Here is a 20,945-nt window from a genome sequence, read left to right on the forward strand (position 1 = left end):
GATCTGTGCTTATGTGCCCTTCTGTGAACATGCCATCAATCTGCTTTTATCTGTGCTTCTGAGCTTTTGCATGTTATTTTAATGTCTTTTTCTTATAAACAACTTTACCATGAGCCTGTATGGCTAAATCTGGCACAGAGATCATGTTAATTAATGTGCACTGTCCCTTTCTAAATACAATAAACATAAACGTACAGACCAAACAATAACTTGATATTTGCTTATGCAGATGGATGATAATTTGATGCACTTAAAAATTAGAGCAAATAATGGTTATTAGTCCACATTGAGTCTTTACATAAATTTGGTCATTTAACATGATCAACTTTTGCTGGTTTAATAACATTTCAACACCTCAGTAAATATACCAAGGCTACAGGAAGAACAGAAGACCCAGTATTAACCGTTAGACATAAAAAAATTGGTCATATGATGCATCCTGACCCAGTGTTGATTCAGACCTCTTTTACTATCTCTACAAAATAAACTGAACTGAAATTGCCTCCTAATTTAAATACAAAAACAATGTGTTAGGCTTTTAGAATTAAAACGGTAAGTGTAAGATTACTGAGCATGGAGTAATTCAACACAACATATACAGTGAAATACGGACAAACACCAAGTCAAAGAGAAGACCACAATAAGAACAGTTGGCAGTAACAGTCCAGTCCCCTCCTGCCATGGTGGAAACTTAACAAAATACTGTTATTAGCTGAGAACAGTTTTGAGGTTGGTGTTCTTGAGTATTTTAAATTTTATGCAAACCCCGAACTGTTTTAGCTGCACTACATTTTAGAGGGAAGTAACCTAAATACATGAATGTGTTGAGTGATAATACACACTGGTTATACCAGCATGACCAGCATATCAAGGGGCAGTGTATTGACTTTGTGGCAAGTTCAGTTTGTGCAAGATGTGATATCTATCTATCTATCTATCTATCTATCTATCTATCTAAATTTATTTCATATTTATGTATAGTTGAACATCTTTAGTGATGGTAAAACTGATTCTAATTAGATATTACTGTTCAAAAATCTTTCCCAGTTTTAAGCTTATTTATTGTCAGTGCATTTGTATGGAAATTAAGTCTTTGTTTGTAAAGTATGTGCTGTATTTCAGGCAGGTGTTTCAAAGAAGTGAATTTAATCCTCTTGCACTCAAAGATGTTGTTAACTTAATTTTCATTTCAGTTCTCTTATACTTAAATAATTCATTCAAGGGAGTTACAACTTCTAAGACAATGTATTTAAAGCACTGGCTGCAAGACCATGCTGGTGGACCAGCTTCACCAACACTAGACCAGTATAAACCAGACCCAGACCTAAGTACTAACCGTTTTAGCCAGTTTTGCCATGATGCATAACAACACCACTATTTAACCTCTTCTTTTATACCTTTTTAAAGTTCTTTTGGTCAAATACAAAATTAAAAGACATGTGACTTCCCTAAAAACCTGACTTTTTAATCACAGTTTTCAAAAAACAAGTGTTACCCAAACAAATGGGACACTGACTTACGTGTACAGGCAGGTGGCAACATCGAGCATAAAAAGGGAAATACTGCCACTGAAAGTCACGAAGAAGAAACAGCAATCATTTCCGGTTCCGGGTTTTGCCTCAGAAACGTCGTGTGAACGGCGCGACTAAACAAGAAAGTTTTGCAGACAACCTAGCAGTTTATAGTGTTTCACAAGTCTTTAACTTGGTCGTTTGTATTTGACTTATAACACGTTAGCGGTGTGATACAGGATAAAAGCAGAATCTCAAGGTTTGTAGATTTATTAGGCGGTTATTCGCTTTTGTTGGTAGCTCGCGGACAGCAGTGTGCTAACGGTAACTAGCAGGTAGCCGGGGAGTTTTGGCGGATGTAATTGATTTTAGCTTGTGTGTTGCTCCTGGTTAGCACATTTGTCCGCCAGTCTAACATTACAGCTGTGAAATGACTAACTATACCAAGTTCCGGAGTGACTGTGTGAATGGGATTTTATTAGTAAATAATATGACGGCTGTGTGCGTGTGTCTGTCAGTGGCTGTGAGTGAGACAGCAGTGGGTTTGTGCTCATGTAGCTCATGTGTTTGGGACCGTCACGTCATAATTCATGGAGATATATAGTTAATAAAATCATCAGCGTATGTGAATGATGATGCTACATGTTGTAAATGTCATGATTTTCCGCAGGGTTGGAGGATGTCTCTTCCAAAACGGGAGGTGGAGGAGCTGAGGCCATGGGTGGAGCGCACTGTGAAGAAGGTGCTGGGTTTCTCGGAGCCCACAGTGGTTACTGCTGCTTTGCACTGTGTTGGAAAGGGATTGGACAAAAGGAAGACCATAGGTAACTACTGACCATTTGAAACCTGCTGTGCTTTATTTATATACAGGTTTGAATGAAGCTTTAGTTACATGCCTTTTGCACAACACCAGCTATCAAGCTCTCAAGCAACCACTTGTGATCAGTGAACGTCACAACCATCCATCCATCCATCCATCCATCCATTCATCCATTTTCATCCACTTATCTGGGGCTGGGTAGCTGGGGCAGCAGGCCAAGCAAAGCACCCTAGATGTCCCTCTCTCCAGTGACGCTTTCCAGCTCCTCCTGGGGGACCCCAAGGCGTTCCAGGGCCAGATTAGATATGTAAACCCTCCAGTGTGTTATGGGTCTGCCCCGGGGCCTCCTACTAGTGGAACGTGCCTGAAACACCTCCAGCAGGAGGTGCCTAGCTAGGACATAACCATAATTCATTTTATTTATATGGAAGATGCAGTAATGGCTAAACAGAAAAAGACCAAGAGTGCGGGAAAGATTCACTCTGTGACCTACAGGAAGTTATCCAAATGATTTGGGTAAACTATGCTCACCACAGAGTTGATCACATAGCTTTTCAACTGGATCAGGGACAAATTAATACTTACCAAATCATTATTATTGTTGATACTAATATCCTTTCAAACTGATTTTGGCCATCAGTATTATGGCTAGGTATCATCTGAAAAATTAAGATACCAGTACTGTTACCCTTCAAGTAATACTGATATTAATAATGTGCTTCTTTTAATACCTTTTTCTGCATTATTCGGTGCTCATCATGTAAATGGAAACATTCAGTTGCGTAAAACTTCACCAGGTGCCACAGGCATATAGTATAGCCATACTTTCAAATTCTTGGTGGCATCTCTTGTCATGCTGAACTGCCAACTCTGTCAAATACACAGTGTTTGACTTCACCACACCACAGACTGTATGGTTTGTAGCTGCTGCTGCAGTGGGCCAGTCACATGTGCATTGAATTGAGGAATGCCTGCAGTGATTGGCTGCAAGCAAAACATATGAATCATAATTTTGATCCAGGTCTGGTTACAAAATGGATCAAATGGCTGGTATAATTTGACTTTTGATACTGCTTGGTTCTGGGTTATTTCACTACCTGGCCATAATCATTAGTCATTTTTTTAATCTGATTTAATTTTGATTTGCTTTCGCTTTATTATCAGGAAAAAAATCTGAAATTTGTCCTGCACCTCAGGAGGTCAGCTGTTTTACATAAATACAAAAATAAAAATCCATAATACTACAAAAACATCACATCAGACATTATGAAAAGTGGATGCAGTGTTACAAATGAATCATTCAGTGTTGACTGAGGTTACTTAGAAGTCATATTCTGATATAATATATATATATATAAAAGGTCCCTGTTTCTCTTATTTATTCATATTTATTTGATCAGAGAATGTTCTAGCTGTAGTGTACTACACACCCTTCTACAAATTGAGACAGTGATCAAAGGAGTCCTGGAGTTGTGCTAATTATTGGACACTCATTTCCACCACAGACCAGCTGCGTCCCTTCCTCGATGACTCTGCTGGAGGTTTTGTGGAGCGTCTTTTTGAAGCTTTGGAGGAAAGCCGCAATGCACGTGGCAACAAAGGAGCAGGAGAAAAGAACCGCAAGAGAGAACTCAAGGTAAGCAAACACCCTCGCAAACTAGAACCAGCCATCTCTGTATTATCACTACATACTGGGGCTGCATGATATTAGGAAAAATATCATTTCTGATATTTTTTCTACAATACACATTGTGATTTGAAAACATACAGAAATTTTCACCAGATAATTTAATAGCTTCTATCATGATTGGAGGGATTTTTGTAGGGGTGCGTATCTTTATTAGAAATTGAAGTATGATAAAAGCTTGAAAAGTGCTTTTTACTTTGAAGACTTTTTGGGTGGTGGTGGAGGATTGATACTCTTTCATCAATCCAGGCTAAAGTTAATGATCCAAAGTGTCACATTAATAATGCATGTTACTTATAGCAAATTTAGGGGCTTCATTATGTTGCTCCCCTCCTGTTTGTTGCTCATTTTCAGGTTGCGGTTGACTACTGGCAGGGCTCGCTTTTGTTGTTTATCAGACAGACTCTGGTAGATTAATGTCACAGCTTTTAACTTGCTTTTACAGTCCGACAACTCTGTGGTGAAGAATGGCCAGGAGACGTCTTGATAATGTTGCATTAAACAGACGCTTTATTTCTTCTGTGAAGCAAAACAAAACGCAGCCGTTTTTACTGCCATTATACTGGAATGTGAATTTCTCTGGACACTTTCTGCTGATGACTGTAGCTTCAGAAAAGCATGAGTTAAACTGTCTACAGCACTTACCAGTCCAGTTACATTGCTTCTCTACACACATGCAGAAGAGTGCCTCCGCTCATAAGAAACGCCACCAGACTACGTCACATACACACATGATCAAGCAGCAAAGAAAGTTGTAGCATGACGTGTTTAAATCAGTTTGCTTTGCTTGACATTGAATGTCGTGACTATTGCACGTGCGCACACTGCAGTGTTGATGCTAAAACGATAACATTGTGCAGCTTGATTGCATATCTGAATATTTAGACCAGTAGGTAACAGCGACCAAATTTATATGAATAAAAATCTAGTTTACTCATTGTGTGAAGACTGACAATTATTTAATCATACTGTTTGACGAAGTGTAAACACACTCATGTTTGACCTAATGCATGGCGATGTGAATTTGATGTTTCTGTTTTGGCTGGTTGGTCTCAGGATGTGTTTGGTGATGAGGCTGAAACGGGTGCGATGCGAGAAGCTCCAGAGACAGGAGATGGGACAGTTGCAAAGAGGAAAAGGGTGCCTCGCTTCGAGGAGGTGGAGGAGCCTGAGGTCATACCTGGACCTCCATCTGAGAGCCCTGGCATGCTCACCAAAATGCAGGTAATCTTAGTGACGGTTAAGATTGTACTTCAATAAATTGTTCTGAGTTTTTCCCATGATAAACTTCCTGCATCTACTAACCTCTTCTTTGTATTATCAGATAAAACAGATGATGGAAGCAGCTACCAAACAGATAGAAGAGAGGAAGAAGCAGCTGAGCTTTGCCTCTTCAGTCCCTGCCTCACAGGTAAAGAAACAACTATACTTTAAGACATAACACACTGAAAAACAAGTTATAGTAATTTCAAGGCGATGCACTCAGTATGACAGCATTTTTACTCCTCACTAACTTTAGCCGTTGCTTCTCCCACCACAGTCACAGCTGGAATCCCCTCCAGTTTCACGGCTTCTTGGCACATCCGCTGCTGCAGCTGCGGGTGGTGCCTCATCTATCGCCCCCTCCCAGGCTGCCAGCTTCATGAACGATGCTATTGAGAAGGCCCGCAAGGCTGCCGAGCTCCAGGCCCGCATCCAGTCCCAATTAGCCATGAAGCCTGGCATCCTCGGAGCCCTGGGAAACACCGGGCCTCACAACATAGTGGCACTAGCTAATCTACACGCTATGGGAATTGCCCCACCGTGAGTAATGTCACAGTATTACGGATTTAAAAATCTAAAGAGGAGAAAACTCAAGGGGGCGGTGACTATTCTTTGATGTGACAGTTTGAAATTAGACTTCTTTCTCTGTGTTTCCCTTTTATAGGAAAGTAGAAGTCAAAGAGGTGAACAAGCCAACACCTCTCATTCTGGATGACAAGGGAAGAACTGTGGACGCTAGTGGCAAAGAGGTTGAACTCACACACCGCATGCCCACACTCAAAGGTACGTGTACTGTGGTTTATTACCTGCACACTCACACACTGAGGATGTTGGGATGAATCGGTTTTCCTACAGCTGCAGTTACATAACGTAATGGTTTCATACAGGGTTCATATGGTCGTGAAAACCTGGAAAAGGCATGGAAAAGTTTCAGAACAATAAATAAACCCAGTACCTCAGAGTTGAGTTTTGCGCTGGCTGAATATGGGTTTCTGCAACTGCTGACTGTGGTTTGTCATCGGAGCTGCTGTCCTCTCTCGTCACAACGATGTATTTTGTAGCTGCAGGGAGTAAGGCAGAGGACACAAGGTAATTCCAGGCTATAGCTACTGATAGCTACATAGATGTGAACTTGAAGCTGCAGCTGTGAGTTTTGGCTCCGGTTAGTAGAAGACTATTGGCAACATTTTCTCTCCGTCTCTGAAAGGCTTCACCAATATTGACACGTGTTTTATTCGTCGTCATTGCCAATTCTCTGATGGCAACTTTCTCTGCAGGATTCTCTGCCACTGAATCAGGCTTTTACCAAAGGGACCTAGATTTGCCTCTGTATTTGTATATCAGCCAATAGGCCTCTGGTCACTTGCTAGATTTTCTAAAGCCTGAAAGCAGAGCCAAGAGGAGGTGCAGACATCTAGTGTTCCTTCAGACCACTTGAATTACAATATACTCAAAGGTTATTATGGGATTTTTGCCCAGTGATGCCAAAATTCAACTGCCTACCCCAGCTTTAATCATTGCAACAGATTTTTAAGTAGCCAAACGTTACACTATAACAACCAACTGGATATAGTTGATGATGATAATGAATGAAATATATTGTTTTTGTGACACTTGCATGTCAGTTACAGCAGCATAACAAAATAATAAGAGCTAATGAAACAAAAACTGCTCAGGTAAATATACATTTTTACACCCTTAAGGATTAGTGTTTCTATTGATTATTATTATTCCAGTACAGTGTCGTCTTTTTGAGTCTTGTATAGAGTCCATTTTTCTCATTTTATTTCCAGTTATGCTTCTTGTAATCTCAGTATGTGTGTCAGTTTCTTCTTCGGTTGTTAGCCATAGGTCCTTCATCAGTGGTGTTTCTTTACCCCAGTTCTTAATGATAACTGTCTTGCTTGCTACTAGCAATATTTCAATCAAATAACTATCACTCCTAGTATGTACTTAAGCTCTTTACATACCATTTCCCAAAATACAGTTATTTTCTGACATTTCCAAAAAACATGAGCATGGTCTACATCAAAAGACTCTTGCCAACATTTCTGGCAACTATAGAGATGCTCATGTTCCAGTTTTGGTGTAATAAAGAAACTAATCAGATTCTTCTATGAGAATTCCTTCCAGGTTCGCAAATTAGTGGTCGAATGGTACAGGCACAATCTTAATTACTTGTTTTTGCTTCTCTCAGTTCATTTTCTTCTGTCTTTGTAGCAAACATTCGAGCGGTAAAGAGGGAGCAGTTCCGTCAGCAGCTGAAGGAGAAGCCTGGGGAGGACTTGGAGTCCACGTCTTACTTTGACCAGCGGGTGTTTATTACACCGGCTCAGCGCCCTCGCCGGGCCTTCAAATTCCACGACCAGGGGCGGTTCGAGAAGATTGCTCAGAGAATCAGAACCAAGGTTGGATTTCACTCCTGAACTGTCACGTGTCAGCAGTTGTCTCAGACATTTTTTGACATAGATGTAAAATTACACAATGGTTCAAAACAACTTGTCTTTTGTCCCCTCCTGTGTTGTTCTTCACCATAATCAGGCCCAGCTGGAGAGATTGCAGAATGAGATCGCCCAGGCAGCAAAGAAGACAGGAATCCAAGCATCCACCAAGCTGGCACTGATTGCCCCGAAGAAAGAGCTGGGAGAAGGGGAGGTTCCCCACATGGAGTGGTGGGACTCCTACATCCTGGCCAACAACATGGACATGTAAGAAACTACAAATAAGCCAGGAACTCAAACACTTAGCATCTCATTTTCACTGCCACAGTGAAGCTGTAGAATAATGCAGTCTGAATGATCAACTCTCTGTAGTTAACTGTCAAGTTTTTTTTCTCTTATTTTATGAAGATCATCCAAAACAGACTTTGACAATGTGGAGTTGTTTGGTGTGACCAACCTGGTTGAACATCCTGCCCAAATGAGCCCTCCAGGTAAGTGTATGGAAGATAAGAAGTCTGCCAACTGTTAAAGGTGCTCCCAAAGTATGCATGTTTAAAAAAAGATGAACTTTTCACTCATAGAGAGAAACCCTTTGGTGTTGAAATTAACATAAACCTGGTGAGTTAATAAGTATTATACAGGGCTTGACTCTAACTTTTTTCCCAAGGAGCACATGTGCTCCTAAGTTGAAAAAGTAAGGAGCGCGCAAAGAACTTTAGGGGCACAATGTAAATTGATCAAATAATGTGTTTTCCATAATAAACGTGATGCAAATAGACATTTACAAGCAAAATTATTTAATGAATTTGTATACAAAATGTACAGAAAGGTAAAATCATCAAGTTTTGAAAAAGTAGGCCGATTGCAATTTAATTTTGTCTTTAATGTTATTATCTTATTATCTTTGTAATATGATTATCTTATATAATGTTATTACTATCCTAAAACATTCTCCAGGTCCTCTGAAACTCTGCAGGACTTAAGCCTCTTTCACACAGAGTGCGATTTTCGCGGCGCCCACCGAGGGGTAGGGCGCAGAGGACATGATTTGGGGGAGTACAGGCTCGTTCAGGAGCTACAGCTCCATGGTGACCGCTTCCGGGTCTACTTCAGGCTCTTCTCTGCTATTGGACGCGTGGCGGCGAGGTGTCGTCACAGCGCGCAGACGCCGCGACATGCGCCCTCTTGCGCGCCGCTCAGCTCGGTGGCAGAGCGGTGCGCACTTGCGCCAAGGTAGCACATACACAATGAATGGGTTCGTCGGCGGAGGTATGCGCTTTGCGCGCTCTGTGTGAAAAGGGCTTCATTTCCACTCTGCCCAGCAGCGGTACCGTGGCAAACGGTCCCTAAAGGCCTCTACACATGATCAGCTGTAAAACCGCTTTGCGCTGGCTGTCCCATTGTTTGTCTATGGAGAGGACAGCAACGCCTGACAAAGCGGCACCGCTACCCTTGGCGTCGCGCACCGCTCTGATTTTCTGCCCGAGCGCTGCGCTCAGAGTTGAAATTATTTGAACTACGGGGAGAACGGAGCAGGCTTCCCCGGAGATCCGCCGCTTAACCCAGTCCATCTCCTCCACACTTTGACTTATTTCCACGCTGCCGACAGTGGGACTTAAGCCCTTTTCACACAGAGCGCGCAAAGCGCAGACCTCCGCCGACGAACCCATTCATTGTGTATGTGCTGCTGCGGCGCAAGAGCGCATTGTGCCGACAGTGGCTTGGAAAAACGCCCATAACCGTGTCACACGGGGAAGAGGGAAGGCGGCTGGAGTTCCTCCAACATTTGTGGTTAGATTATCATATTTTTTTATTGACAAAAATATAGGCTGCTTCGGCTGAATTTTTTATGCGCACATGTGCCCCTAAATATTTTTTACAGTTCGCACACATCTATTTTTAGTCGCAGATGCGAGTGAAACACTCGCACTGTCGAGCCCTGTTATAGTTAAAGCTCCAGTGTGAAGGATTTAGGGGGATATATTGGTAGAAATGTAATATAAATATGTTTTCTTTGGTGTGTAATCGCCTGAAAAAAGAATTGTTGTGTGAGCTGTTTATATGTAAATACAGAGCAGGTCCTCATCCATGGAGATAGCCGTGTTGAGATGGAGAAAAAGGAGTATTTGTCCTCAGTAGGTTTGTGGGCTTACAAGATACTGAGCATTGGAACTGATTATCCCCCAAAACAAACTAATAGGAGGATCTTTGTAGTGAACAGCTTAGTCTGATTCTAAAGCCCAGTCCAGACCAAAGATTCATGATGAGACAAGGTTAGTTGGAAAAGGCAGCTGCTCGCAATGTGCCGTCCTGCAGCGTTCTAAAAACCTGCCAGTTCACACCAATGCAACTAGATGAGACGGTGCATCATCTCTATGCAACAACTCTCTGTACCTCTGTTCTAACGTCCAGCTTTTCAGGCTGATTTTATGGCTGGCTGAAGCTAATTTGTAGCTTCTTAAAATATGAATGAGGATAGTGATAGTGAGATACTGGCTACAGTGAAGAACAAAACGAGCATCAAATGGACTGTGTTCATAATAAATACACCACAATAATAGCAGCAGCAGCGACCCACCGTCCAACACTGGCACACCGTGAGAACGGAAACAGAGGGCTTGGCAGGGACAGAGCACCTGCTGCAGCGAGCAAACAAGCTGTGTGCAGTCATTTTGACTTGACCGAACAGGTGACAAGCTTTACGGTGTAAAACCAGTTGCCGATGATTTGACCAGCTAAGTTGCAGGTGACATCATCAGCCAGCTTGAGTTGAGCTCAGACGGCCAGTTCACAATGCCGCAGCTTTTCTATGCAATGTTCGAAAATGGTTTGTCTTGTCGTCAATCTTTGTTCTGAACTGGGTTTAACAAAAAAATTGATTCTCAGTTGATACAGATAAGCCCGTGACGCTGGGTGTATACCTGACAAAGAAAGAACAGAAGAAACTGAGGAGACAGACACGAAGAGAGGGACAAAAAGAACTTCAGGAGAAGGTTCGTTTGGGATTGATGCCGCCACCAGAACCCAAAGGTACCCACACACCAGATACTGTTATCACAAATTACTACATTTAAGATTGAACAGAAGGTAACTGATGTTTGTTTTCATTGTCTCAGTACGCATCTCCAATTTGATGAGAGTGCTGGGGACGGAGGCGGTTCAGGACCCGACAAAGGTGGAGGCTCATGTTAGAGCACAGATGGCCAAGAGACAGAAGTTAGTAACACTTTACTAATTTCTTGCACTGTGATGAAATTTACATTTAACATTGTTTGATAATCAGTGAAGAACAAATACTTTCTATGAGGTTTTTCTGATCGTGTCCCCGTCTGTGCAGAGCTCACGAGGAGGCCAACGCAGCCCGCAAGCTCACAGCAGAGCAGAGGAAAGAGAAGAAGGTCAAGAAGTTAAAAGAAGACCTCACTGATGGCGTTCATATCGCAGTATACAGGTGTGCATTTGTAGTAAAAGAGCATCTACTGTAGTTCAGATATACAGTGCAGCATGTGTGTGTGTGTTACAGTGTAGAAGTGTGTCTAATTTAAGCACCTTACCTTCCCTGTACAGGATCCGTAACCTGCAAAATCCTGCTAAGAAGTTTAAAGTGGAAGCCAATGCCAACCAGCTGTACCTGACAGGCACAGTAGTTTTGCACAAAGACGTCAACCTTGTTGTGGTGGAGGGAGGTAAGGGGTGATACTGACAACGTTAACATGCACACTAACATTTCACTATTATTCTGAATATGATGTGGGTCATGTAAACAGCATATTTCATGTGAATGTTTATAATTAGGCCTCATTTTGAATGTATCTTTTTCCAATAAAGATATGTGGTATTATTTGGGTTTTAGGGGCATTCGTTGGACATGTATGGAGCGCATTTTGAATATCAACATTAATAACTTAATAATAGTTTCCTCCTGCATGTGATAACGTTAGCGAGTGGATTTCAGGAGACAGGATAGGTCTGTGGGTTATCTCGAGTAACTTGGTTGTGACTTATGGAACGAGACATTGCTTTCAAGTTTTAGTATTTTTTTGGCACAAGCAAAGTGTCCTCTAGTCCTATTATGGTGGAGAGAAGGCAGACATCTCTATGACTAATATCTGCAACACGCAGCAACTCACACCAAAACAATCTAGATTGTTAAATAGCACTACAAGTAATAGGAAAAAAAATATTTATTTGATTAGAGATGCACCATCACGAGCATCACCAGCACGTCATCGGTATCGGCCATTCTTGGCTTTAAAATGAAATAGTGGAATCAGCCAACATGCGTTTTCTTAATTTGCTCAATGAATGAATAATTTTCCCACGTTTCCACCAAACACTTTCAGTATGGTACCTTTTTAGAAGCAGAAAATAACCCTTCAGATATGGTACCTAGACCCTAGGTCCGTTTAGCGTTTCCACCGCAAACAGTACCCTTAAATGTGGGGGGAGTTGTTGTCACTCACTGCTCCGTCCAGCACTCACTGTATTTCCTTATCTCTGGTGAAACAGAGGGAAGTCTGCACCTTGTTTATCGTCCACAGAACGAGTCTGCACACTGACATTTTCAGAGCAAAATAAAACAGGCTGCAGTGAGAGTCTCTCTCCATGGGATTAAAAGTAGCGGTTTTGTGCATTTAGTCCTTCTCAGGCAAGATCAGGGTTTAGTGTTGCTGGAGCCCACAGGAACGGTGCTCAATGATACTTTTTTTTTCCTCCAAGTGAGGATTAGATTATATGCAGTTCACATGACCCAGTAGAAATTAATAAATTTAAACGCTTAAAGATCCACTCGTTACTAAAAGTGTATGTCATATAAAAACTAAAGTAATGGTCAAAGTTGTCACAGTTAAGTTTCAGCTGATGGTTTCACGTCGTCAACTCATGCATTAAGTAACATCACAAGTAAACATTCCACCTTAAAAGTTGCCGGCAGTTGGCCCTGTGAATCAAGTTATTTTTTCTCCGACTACAGCTGCTGCAAGACGCAACAAAACATCCTTTCATCTGATAGTGACAGTAATAGAACTCTCCACGGTATGAACAGTGGTTACATGAGCCTCAAAACCAGCCACAACTCAGCCCTGAGCAGAGTGACCGTCCTCTACTGACCAATCAACAGACTGCAGTGTTCACAGCTCCACCTTTTAGTACCAGATCTGTGTGCTAGGTACCCCAACAGAGGAGGGACCAAAAATGGGGACAGTACAGAACGGTTCCATTGGTACCATCCACAACTTTTCACAGTGGAAAAAGAAAAAAAGCATACTGAACTGTACCGTACTGCGCAGTGGAAACGGGGCTTTACATACATTGTATGTAGTGTATTTCATGTCTCCATCTGTTGGTTGGCCATCACAATAAGAGTATGCATGTATTATACGATGTTAATTCCACTACAGAAGAGACATGATGGTCACTAACATTATGTAGGAATAAAAATGGATATATTATTGGTATAGCTTATCGATCAAATGAGTTGTCATGTATCGGCATATCAGATATGGGCAAAAAATCCATTATCATGCATCCCTATTTTTGATTTTGGGGTTACTGTCCCTTTAAGTCAGCATAAATCGTTAAAGGGTTTTTTTGGGGGAGTTTTTCCTTATCCGCTGTGAGGGTCCAAAGGACAGAGGGATGTCGTATGCTGTAAAGCCCTGTGAGGCAAATTGTGATTTGTGATATTGGGCTTTATGAATAAAATTGATTGATTGATTACATTAAGGCTAGCCCTGTCTGTAAATATATACTCGTTTAATTCATGGAGATGTTGCATTCCATTGTAAACTACTGACAACATCATGAATGGCTACATGATGCTTGGACATGTTAAAAAAAAGAATTTATAGCTGTACTTAAATTAGGCTTGAAAGGCTTTTATTTTCTCTGCTACCCCTTAAGATATTAAAGAAGTGGGATACTCAAAGTCATACCTAAAATCTAAAATTATCCCTCTTTTTTAGGCCCTAAATCCCAGAAAAAGTTCAAGAGGCTGATGTTACACAGAATCAAATGGGAGGAGCACAACAGTAAAAGAGATGGTAAGAGTGGCTTGATTCTTGTGTCTGTTGTCATGCCTGTTTGCTCATTTTTGTGATACTAAACTCTCATTACCTTTGATTCTCAATTAGATCCAGATGGTGATGACGACACAAAGAGGAACAACAAGTGCTGGTTGATTTGGAACGTGAGTATTCTCACACACACACTGGGTTTCTTAAATTTCTCTTTGTGTGATCTCATTCAAGTCTAATGATTCCTCTTGGTTCCCCAGGGCACAGCCAAAGAGCGCAGTTTTGGGGAGATGAAGTTCAAGCAGTGCCCGACAGAGAACATGGCCAGAGAACACTTTAAGAAACACGGCACAGAACACTACTGGGATCTAGCGCTCAGCCAGAGTGTGTTGGACAGCACAGACGACTGAAACCTCACTCGACGCGCCCCCTCTCCAAGCCCACCAGACCCACAGCCCTCACAGCCAGTTGGCCCTCACTGCCGACCGGCTGCCTTTAACTGAGGACAGACAAATTTAAATCAAGAGACTTGAACATAGAAAAGGAGGAACAATAAACTTGTGTGGATGTTTTTGCAAGAATGTGTGACAGACGATTGCGTGTGTAGGACGGTATGTGTGTATGCCTGCATCAGTGTTCATCTTTTGTTGGTAGGCTACTCTGTCAGATATTGTGTTGTCTACTGTTGAATACGCTCTGACAGATTGCACTGTGATGTACATCACTTACCCAAGGCTTTTTGTGATGACGAGAAATGTCAGATTCTGTTATGACTCAACATTTGTGATGAAATCCCCATGTATGCCGACAACAATCCCTGTTTGGATCAAAGCAGTTGATAAGAGCCACCCCAATGATAAATGACTGCACTGCTACTGTGCGAACACATTCAAAGCAAACCTGTGAGGACTCCTGGGTGATGTTACAATACTGTTATAAGAGTTATTGTAGTCATTAAAGGTACATTTCACAGAAGTTAAAGTTCCCAAATGCATTTTTTCTGTTAGAGAAACAAGCAAATCTTTGACTGACCTGTAGCTTTATTACTCTATAACATTACAGTAACTTAAATTGACAAAATGAAGCCAACTTTATGTACGTTGTACTCCACTTCCGTTGATATTCAACTTGCTTTAACAATAAACATCAACTATTACTGTTTTTATTCGGTTTATTCAGTGTTTTTATTGTACTTACTTGCATTTATTTATATAGTTATGTCTCTATAATACAGTATAACATGGGGGCGTGTTTCCAGTCGTCCTCATTATGTTAGCTCCTTCATCCGCACCAGCAGCGAGCGATCAGCAGACATAGCTGGAAAGATGGCGGCCGGTTCAGGGGCTGCAAGCGGGCACGGAGCCCGCAGCTCCAACGCTGGTCTGGAAGCGTCTTTGGACCGACGGTTTCAAGGAGTATCCAACACAATGGAGTCAATACAGGGACTTTCAACCTGGTGCATTGAAAACAAAAAGCACCACGGCCTTATCGTGCGCCACTGGATGAAGTGGCTCAAGAAATGTGAGTAGTTAGCTCGCCGCTGTGAGGCTAACCCGCTAGCTAGCTCACTTACGCTAATTCAAATGCATATTCTGCGTTCATCGCGATTAGCTTGCCAGATTAAGCTAGTTTTGCACGGAGTACAAGGCAGTTCAATGCATCATGTAACAATTATTAATAAAGTAAATCATAAATGTGTAATTGATTGTACTTTTGAAAAGCTGGCGTTGTAATCGCTACTTAAAATTAGCCGCTAATAGCAGCTAAGCTAACGCTAGCATTTCGCTGCTAGCTCCAACCTAGCAGTGTTTACAGTTGGGCCTCCAGGGGTTCATGATCTGGATTAGACCAACTGTATTTTCACGAAGAATTGCCATGCACTACACTGCTTATCTTAAAGAATAGACACTCGAGATAAAGGTGGCTACAGTGTGTTTAGTTAGATTTAGTTACATGTCAGCTTTAGTCGGTGTTTTGTAGTTTGATGTGTGTGCAAGTTCAGTTGTGGCTGACGGGGAGTGCTTCGTCTAACATGCATGATTGTTGATGCGGTACAGTGGCTAGTGTTTTTGTAGGGTGCATATTTGATCAAGACAAATAGAGATCCACCTCTAACTGAATTATATTGTCAGTTTTCTATAGAGGAGTAACACGCAGAGTTAAAGCTCCACAGTCATTGTGAATTATTGATGCACTTTACAGAAGCTCCATCAACACTGCCCACTAATATGCAATTGCTCCATGTTGCTTTCTTACCAATCTGCTGCATATTCCTGAAATACCACACTGATGGCAGGTAAACTTCTTAAGTGAATGTAATTGTTATAGTTGTTCAAGCTTAAGTTGATCAAGCAGGTCTGCACATTCAAGCAAAGTTGGTGTTGCTGTGTGGTTGTGTCAAACTTCAAAGTTTCTGATAAATGTCCCTTGTCAGTGAAGTAGACTGTCAACAGATGGTCCGTACAACCTTTTGCTATTACTGGAGTCTGACACGTTTGGTCTCTTTTTTTAGTTCAGAGCAGTTGTTCATTCCTCATTAATCTGCATTTATCTGCATCTACATTATTTTTGCTTCATGCTTTTAATCACAGTCTGTCTGCATAGTATTGACAGGCAGCATCACTGTAGCAGTCCTGCATTATAACTACTGAAATGTAGGGCTGCAACGATTAGTCCACTAATCTATGACTAATCAACTATTAAAATAATTGGTGACTATTTCAGTAGTCGACTAATCAGTTTGAGTCATTTTTCTTAGAGAAGTACTATGAAAGTACCCCAAAATACTCTTATTGCAACTTCTTACGTTCAAATATTGGCAGCTTTACACACTCTCCCATGACGGTGAACCAAAACTCTTTGGCATGAGTACAAAACAAGACATTACATGACATAATTTTGGGGTTTGGGAGAGATAGACCGACATTTTTCAACATTTTAACACATTTTTCGATAAAATGCTTCGTCGACTAATCGAAGAAATAATCGACAGATTAGTCGACAATGAAAATAATTGTTAGTTGCAGCCCTACTGAAATGTTTATAGATAATACAACACAGTCCCCTGGCCCCATCTTACAACAGTGCCAACACATTTCCTCCTTGTAGCTCCGTCTTGTGAGGCTTTGTAAGTCCTGCATGCAGCATTTGAAGTACCACAGTGGTGATAAGACATCCAATTTGGGATGAGATGTAATCCCAAAATTACTTTCTGCAGTCTACATAACACCTGTGCAGCATCTAACTTCATTCATACAGATGTACAAGTATGTGGCCTATTGAGGTAGCACAGTGATAAAAGCCACCATACTGCTCTTACTTTAGACCACAGAATCATCAGTTTATTGGATATGTCTTCACTTGTTTTGTGAAATCAGAGGCTATTTTGTCCGTTGCTCTGATCTCCATCCACTCTAAGAATCTGTCTTCTTGATAATATTTCTGATGTCACTTGTTAGTCTGAATGATGATATCATCATTTAATTTGTAACTACAGTATGCGTTTAGCTGTCCGACATGTGCATGGTCTCTAACTAACACCATTTGGAAGAAAACAAGAAACATCTGTATAGGAGTTATTCTGTTTTTAAGATGACAATGTCGATTTTTCAAACCTGGGAGTGATGAATGCTTCAGTAGATTTACAGATTTTATCAGCTTGTCAGCTGAGTGTGGGCAGGAGAAGGAGATAGCAGAGTACCTCACATATTTTGTGCTTTGGCTGTCGATGTTGGTGAATGCAGGGAGGAGATATGATGGATGTCGCGACTGCTCGGTGGAAGCATAATTTATCATTTGAGCTTTTGTGTTGTTTTTGCTAGAGTGAGAAACTGGAGACAAATCAAAAGGTGAAAATTGTTGTCTTTGGGTTGACTGCTTGTTATTTTTCTGTTCTGTGGAGAATAAGTTTTTGTTCACTGTTAAGGCTCGGGCTCACTGACGGTGTCATGAAAGTAATCTTTCTATTTTTACTCACAAGTGGATTTTGGAAAGTTAAGCTTTCTGGAAAGAATTGCAAGCTGGTACATAGTTTAATTTGTGTGAAGATGAATGGAATCAAGAAGTAGATATCAAAAAGTTTTTATATACCAAATTAAATATTTGTTGTTTAAGTTAGTTTAAAGCAGGAGTCAACAGATTGTAGGATTGCATTTGCTTGAATTGTGTTACATGATGCTAATTTGGATATGTAGGCCTATGAAAGACAGTGTTTGTGCACATGATAAACATTATGATCATAACATCCCATAGGAACATGCACATGGAAACAAGGTGCAAGGAATTGTTTTAATGACAGTGTCTTCAAAATACATTTTGTCAGTACCTGTGGTTGAACTTTATTGCATCCTGAAAAACTCGCTGCAGAGATTTGGGGAATTATACATCAAGGAGTTTCATTTAAAATTGCCAGTGTCGCAGACAAATCATCATGTAGGCGTTTTTTTTTATCTCCCCTGCATCACTGCACATGGCGTGATAAAGCTTATGCTGACAGCACATGGTGAGCTGCTGTGTGCCGGCAGAGCCATTGTTTTCTGATTCAGAGCAGTGCCAACTAAGAGTCAATCTACCGATCATCCTTTACTGATGGCTGTAGACCACGACATGTTTGGTTTGTCTCTTAAAAGTCTGCAAATGTCTTTAAAGGAATTAAGTGGATGCATTTTAATCAAGACAATCCATGCTAGCTAGTTTACAAAGCAGACAACAGTTTCTATGTTTTTCCTACCGTGCAAAGATCCATTACTTTGCATTAACTTCAGTATGGTATGCCATCTTTTATGATTTATGAATGGTGCTGCAGTTGAGAAAAGAGACTCTCTGTGATGAAGAAGCTCTTCAGATGTGTGGGGGAGTGTTGGAAATTATCTAAATGCCTGCAGCGTATCTCTGAGCACCACTGCCGGCAAGCTGTTTCTGGAATATTTGTAGCATAAGTTGTGTTTTGTGTACTCAAGTCTAAACTGTAGTATCAGTATCAGTGCTTGGGGCTAATGAACCTGCTTGTTTAATACTCTATTAAAGTGCTGAGATGTTTATTACATGGGATAATAAACATGTTCCAGTGTTAGTGGAGAAAAGTGTGGTGTAAAGATTCTTTATTTTCAGTGAGGGTGATTAAAAATGCAGGATGCAACCTTTTAAGGTGCAGTATAGTTTTATTTGTAGTGTGCATTAGTGCATAAGCACAGTGTTAGTTTAGGATAAACTGACCATACATGTATAGCATTTACTTCACATCCACAAAAATGAACAGTAGAATAGAGTGTACCAGTAAACCCGGAACTCCGTTAACGCTTTTAGCACTTCCGTTTCTCTTGTCTAAAAGTTAATACGTTTATTGAATGGGATTTTGGTAAAATGCCTCAAATAAGCTCTGTGGTTAACAAAAGCTTAAGCGAGTTTCAGGTTTTGTTCTACGACATTAAACACGTCAGTAAATACCCTACTTGTGAATTTTGAAGCTTTTACGTGTCGTAAAAAAGGCGGTTGCTAACAAGTTGCTCAGTACAACTACAAACCCTGTCGGGGACATTAAACGTCATCACCCCCGAACAGGCGAGAGTGCTGGCAGTCCGCCATTACAGCTTCTTATTTAGCTTAAACAGTCCGATTTCCCCATTATACAATGTTTTTAAAATAAAGTGGCCGAAATCTGTTGAAAGCTTAGTGGCGGTGACGTCAAGAGTCACGCGACCGTGGAGTAGTCATGTAGTCCGTTAAAGCCTAACGTTAGCTTTTTACTTCTGGCGATCGCATTTAAGCTTCAAATGCGGTATGAAAGGTGTTCATATGTGAAGATTATCTCGCTGAACAAAACCTGTAAGTATCATAAACTTGTGTTAGCCACAGAGCTTATTTTCTGACATAATCCAAAACGCAATGCAAAAATTGCATTCACTTTCTCTTCCGGGAACCAGCGCGATGCTAAACTTGCGGGTTTTAAAAACTTTTTAAAAATAGTCTGTTTTGTTTGTTTTATTACTTCACTGCTAAGTTTTGAATGTATTCCTTGTATTTTAATGACTCTATCGATTTTTACACACAAATTGACAATAATGTTAAAGCAGCTGTAAATGACAGTGTTACAACGGTGTAGTAGGGGAAAATACATACAATACATAGGACCTGCACAGAAAATCCTTTACTGATGAAAGTATTAGGTAAAAACTATAATTAGGGAAATCACTTTTTAAAAAGTACTTGACACAGAAAATGCACAACAATGATTACCAGTGATAAATGTTGAACCCAGGTAATAGAGTATTAAATTTAATTAGTATTCTTTGTTTCTTTTATGATGTGAAGGGAGGCATACATCTAATATAATCCCACAAACATATGTTGTTATTTGTAGTTTGTGTTCATTAAAGCCCTCCTTAGTTTCCTGTGCAAAAGGCACCTTTGGCACCTTGAAATATAATGACAAAAACAGAATTTAATAAGGATGGGAATCACCAGAGGATCGATTACGATATTATCGCGATATTTAAGTCATGGTACGATATTATTGCGATTTTAAATATGTTGCAATATGCTGAGTATCGTGATAAAATGTATTGCAGTATATTGCGATTTATTACCATTCATTCACGATTCATTCAGTCCATTTTTTTGCAGCGGTAAAACTGTATCTAGTGGACTGAAAAATCAATTATTAAAATATATATATATATATTAAAATATAATTATCTATTATTCTAGTAGGCTACCTAAAGTTTAATTTGTATTTGTCATATTAATAATTTATTTAATTAAAAAAAAAAAAAAAAAAAAACAATACTCAGCACTGTGTGATGTTATGATATTGCCACACAAAAATATCATGATACTATGCTGGTGTTGATGTTTTCCCCCCACCCCTGGAATTTGAGTTTTTCCAACCTGTGCTGTTTCAGTGGGAATGGAAATTAAAAAAGCATTAACTTATACAATGTTAATCTGATCATACATGAGTGACACTAACTTTTTGAAAGAAATTTTTCATGTTGTTTGACGTTCATGTTAATGGGAAGGCTTGAATGAAGTTAAGCTGCATTAGTCTGTGGATACATTCTAAATTAAAAGGCTGAACAACATGATAATTATTTCATTCAGAATCTTTTTAATTGACTTTTTGCAAACTCTGTTTCAAGTATAGATACTGTTATTTCAGGAATTTGCTGTGTGGCTGTCATGATATTGTGTTTTCAAGTGATCAGTGCCACT

The 20,945-nt window shown here is 40.4% G+C and overlaps 2 protein-coding genes across 3 annotated transcripts in view; both read left to right on the plus strand.

The window, feature by feature from the left end:
- Positions 1-1,599: 1,599 nt before the first annotated feature.
- prpf3 (PRP3 pre-mRNA processing factor 3 homolog (yeast)) lies at positions 1,600-14,898 on the plus strand. Its single transcript, XM_033639573.2, has 17 exons — positions 1,600-1,770; positions 2,182-2,335; positions 3,837-3,967; positions 5,075-5,242; positions 5,343-5,429; positions 5,559-5,821; positions 5,946-6,064; positions 7,502-7,689; positions 7,823-7,989; positions 8,131-8,213; positions 10,609-10,752; positions 10,839-10,938; positions 11,060-11,173; positions 11,290-11,408; positions 13,686-13,763; positions 13,854-13,909; positions 13,997-14,898. The coding sequence occupies exons 2-17, from the start codon at positions 2,191-2,193 to the stop codon at positions 14,144-14,146; spliced, it is 2,112 nt and encodes a 703-aa protein (XP_033495464.1). The 5' UTR covers positions 1,600-1,770; positions 2,182-2,190; the 3' UTR covers positions 14,147-14,898.
- A 124-nt stretch (positions 14,899-15,022) lies between these two features.
- LOC117265410 (threonine--tRNA ligase 1, cytoplasmic) overlaps positions 15,023-20,945 on the plus strand; it is a 42,011-nt gene continuing 36,088 nt past the window's right edge. For both annotated transcript variants that reach the window (XM_033639883.2, XM_033639882.2), the window contains exon 1: positions 15,023-15,257. In XM_033639883.2, coding sequence (XP_033495774.2) covers positions 15,062-15,257 — 196 coding nt within the window. In that variant the 5' untranslated portion in view covers positions 15,023-15,061. The remainder of the gene's footprint in view (positions 15,258-20,945) is intronic.

The sequence above is a fragment of the Epinephelus lanceolatus genome, chromosome 10 (genome assembly GCF_041903045.1).
Source record: "Epinephelus lanceolatus isolate andai-2023 chromosome 10, ASM4190304v1, whole genome shotgun sequence".
Classification (NCBI taxonomy): domain Eukaryota; kingdom Metazoa; phylum Chordata; class Actinopteri; order Perciformes; family Serranidae; genus Epinephelus; species Epinephelus lanceolatus.

Bases quoted from the DNA above. Each gene is read 5' to 3' on its own strand.
- prpf3 (XM_033639573.2), top strand. From the start codon at position 2,191: ATGTCTCTTCCAAAACGGGAGGTGGAGGAGCTGAGGCCATGGGTGGAG. The intron at 5,822-5,945 runs GTGAGTAATGTC...TCCCTTTTATAG, and splicing joins GCTATGGGAATTGCCCCACC to GAAAGTAGAAGTCAAAGAGG. The intron at 11,174-11,289 runs GTGTGCATTTGT...TTCCCTGTACAG, and splicing joins GTTCATATCGCAGTATACAG to GATCCGTAACCTGCAAAATC.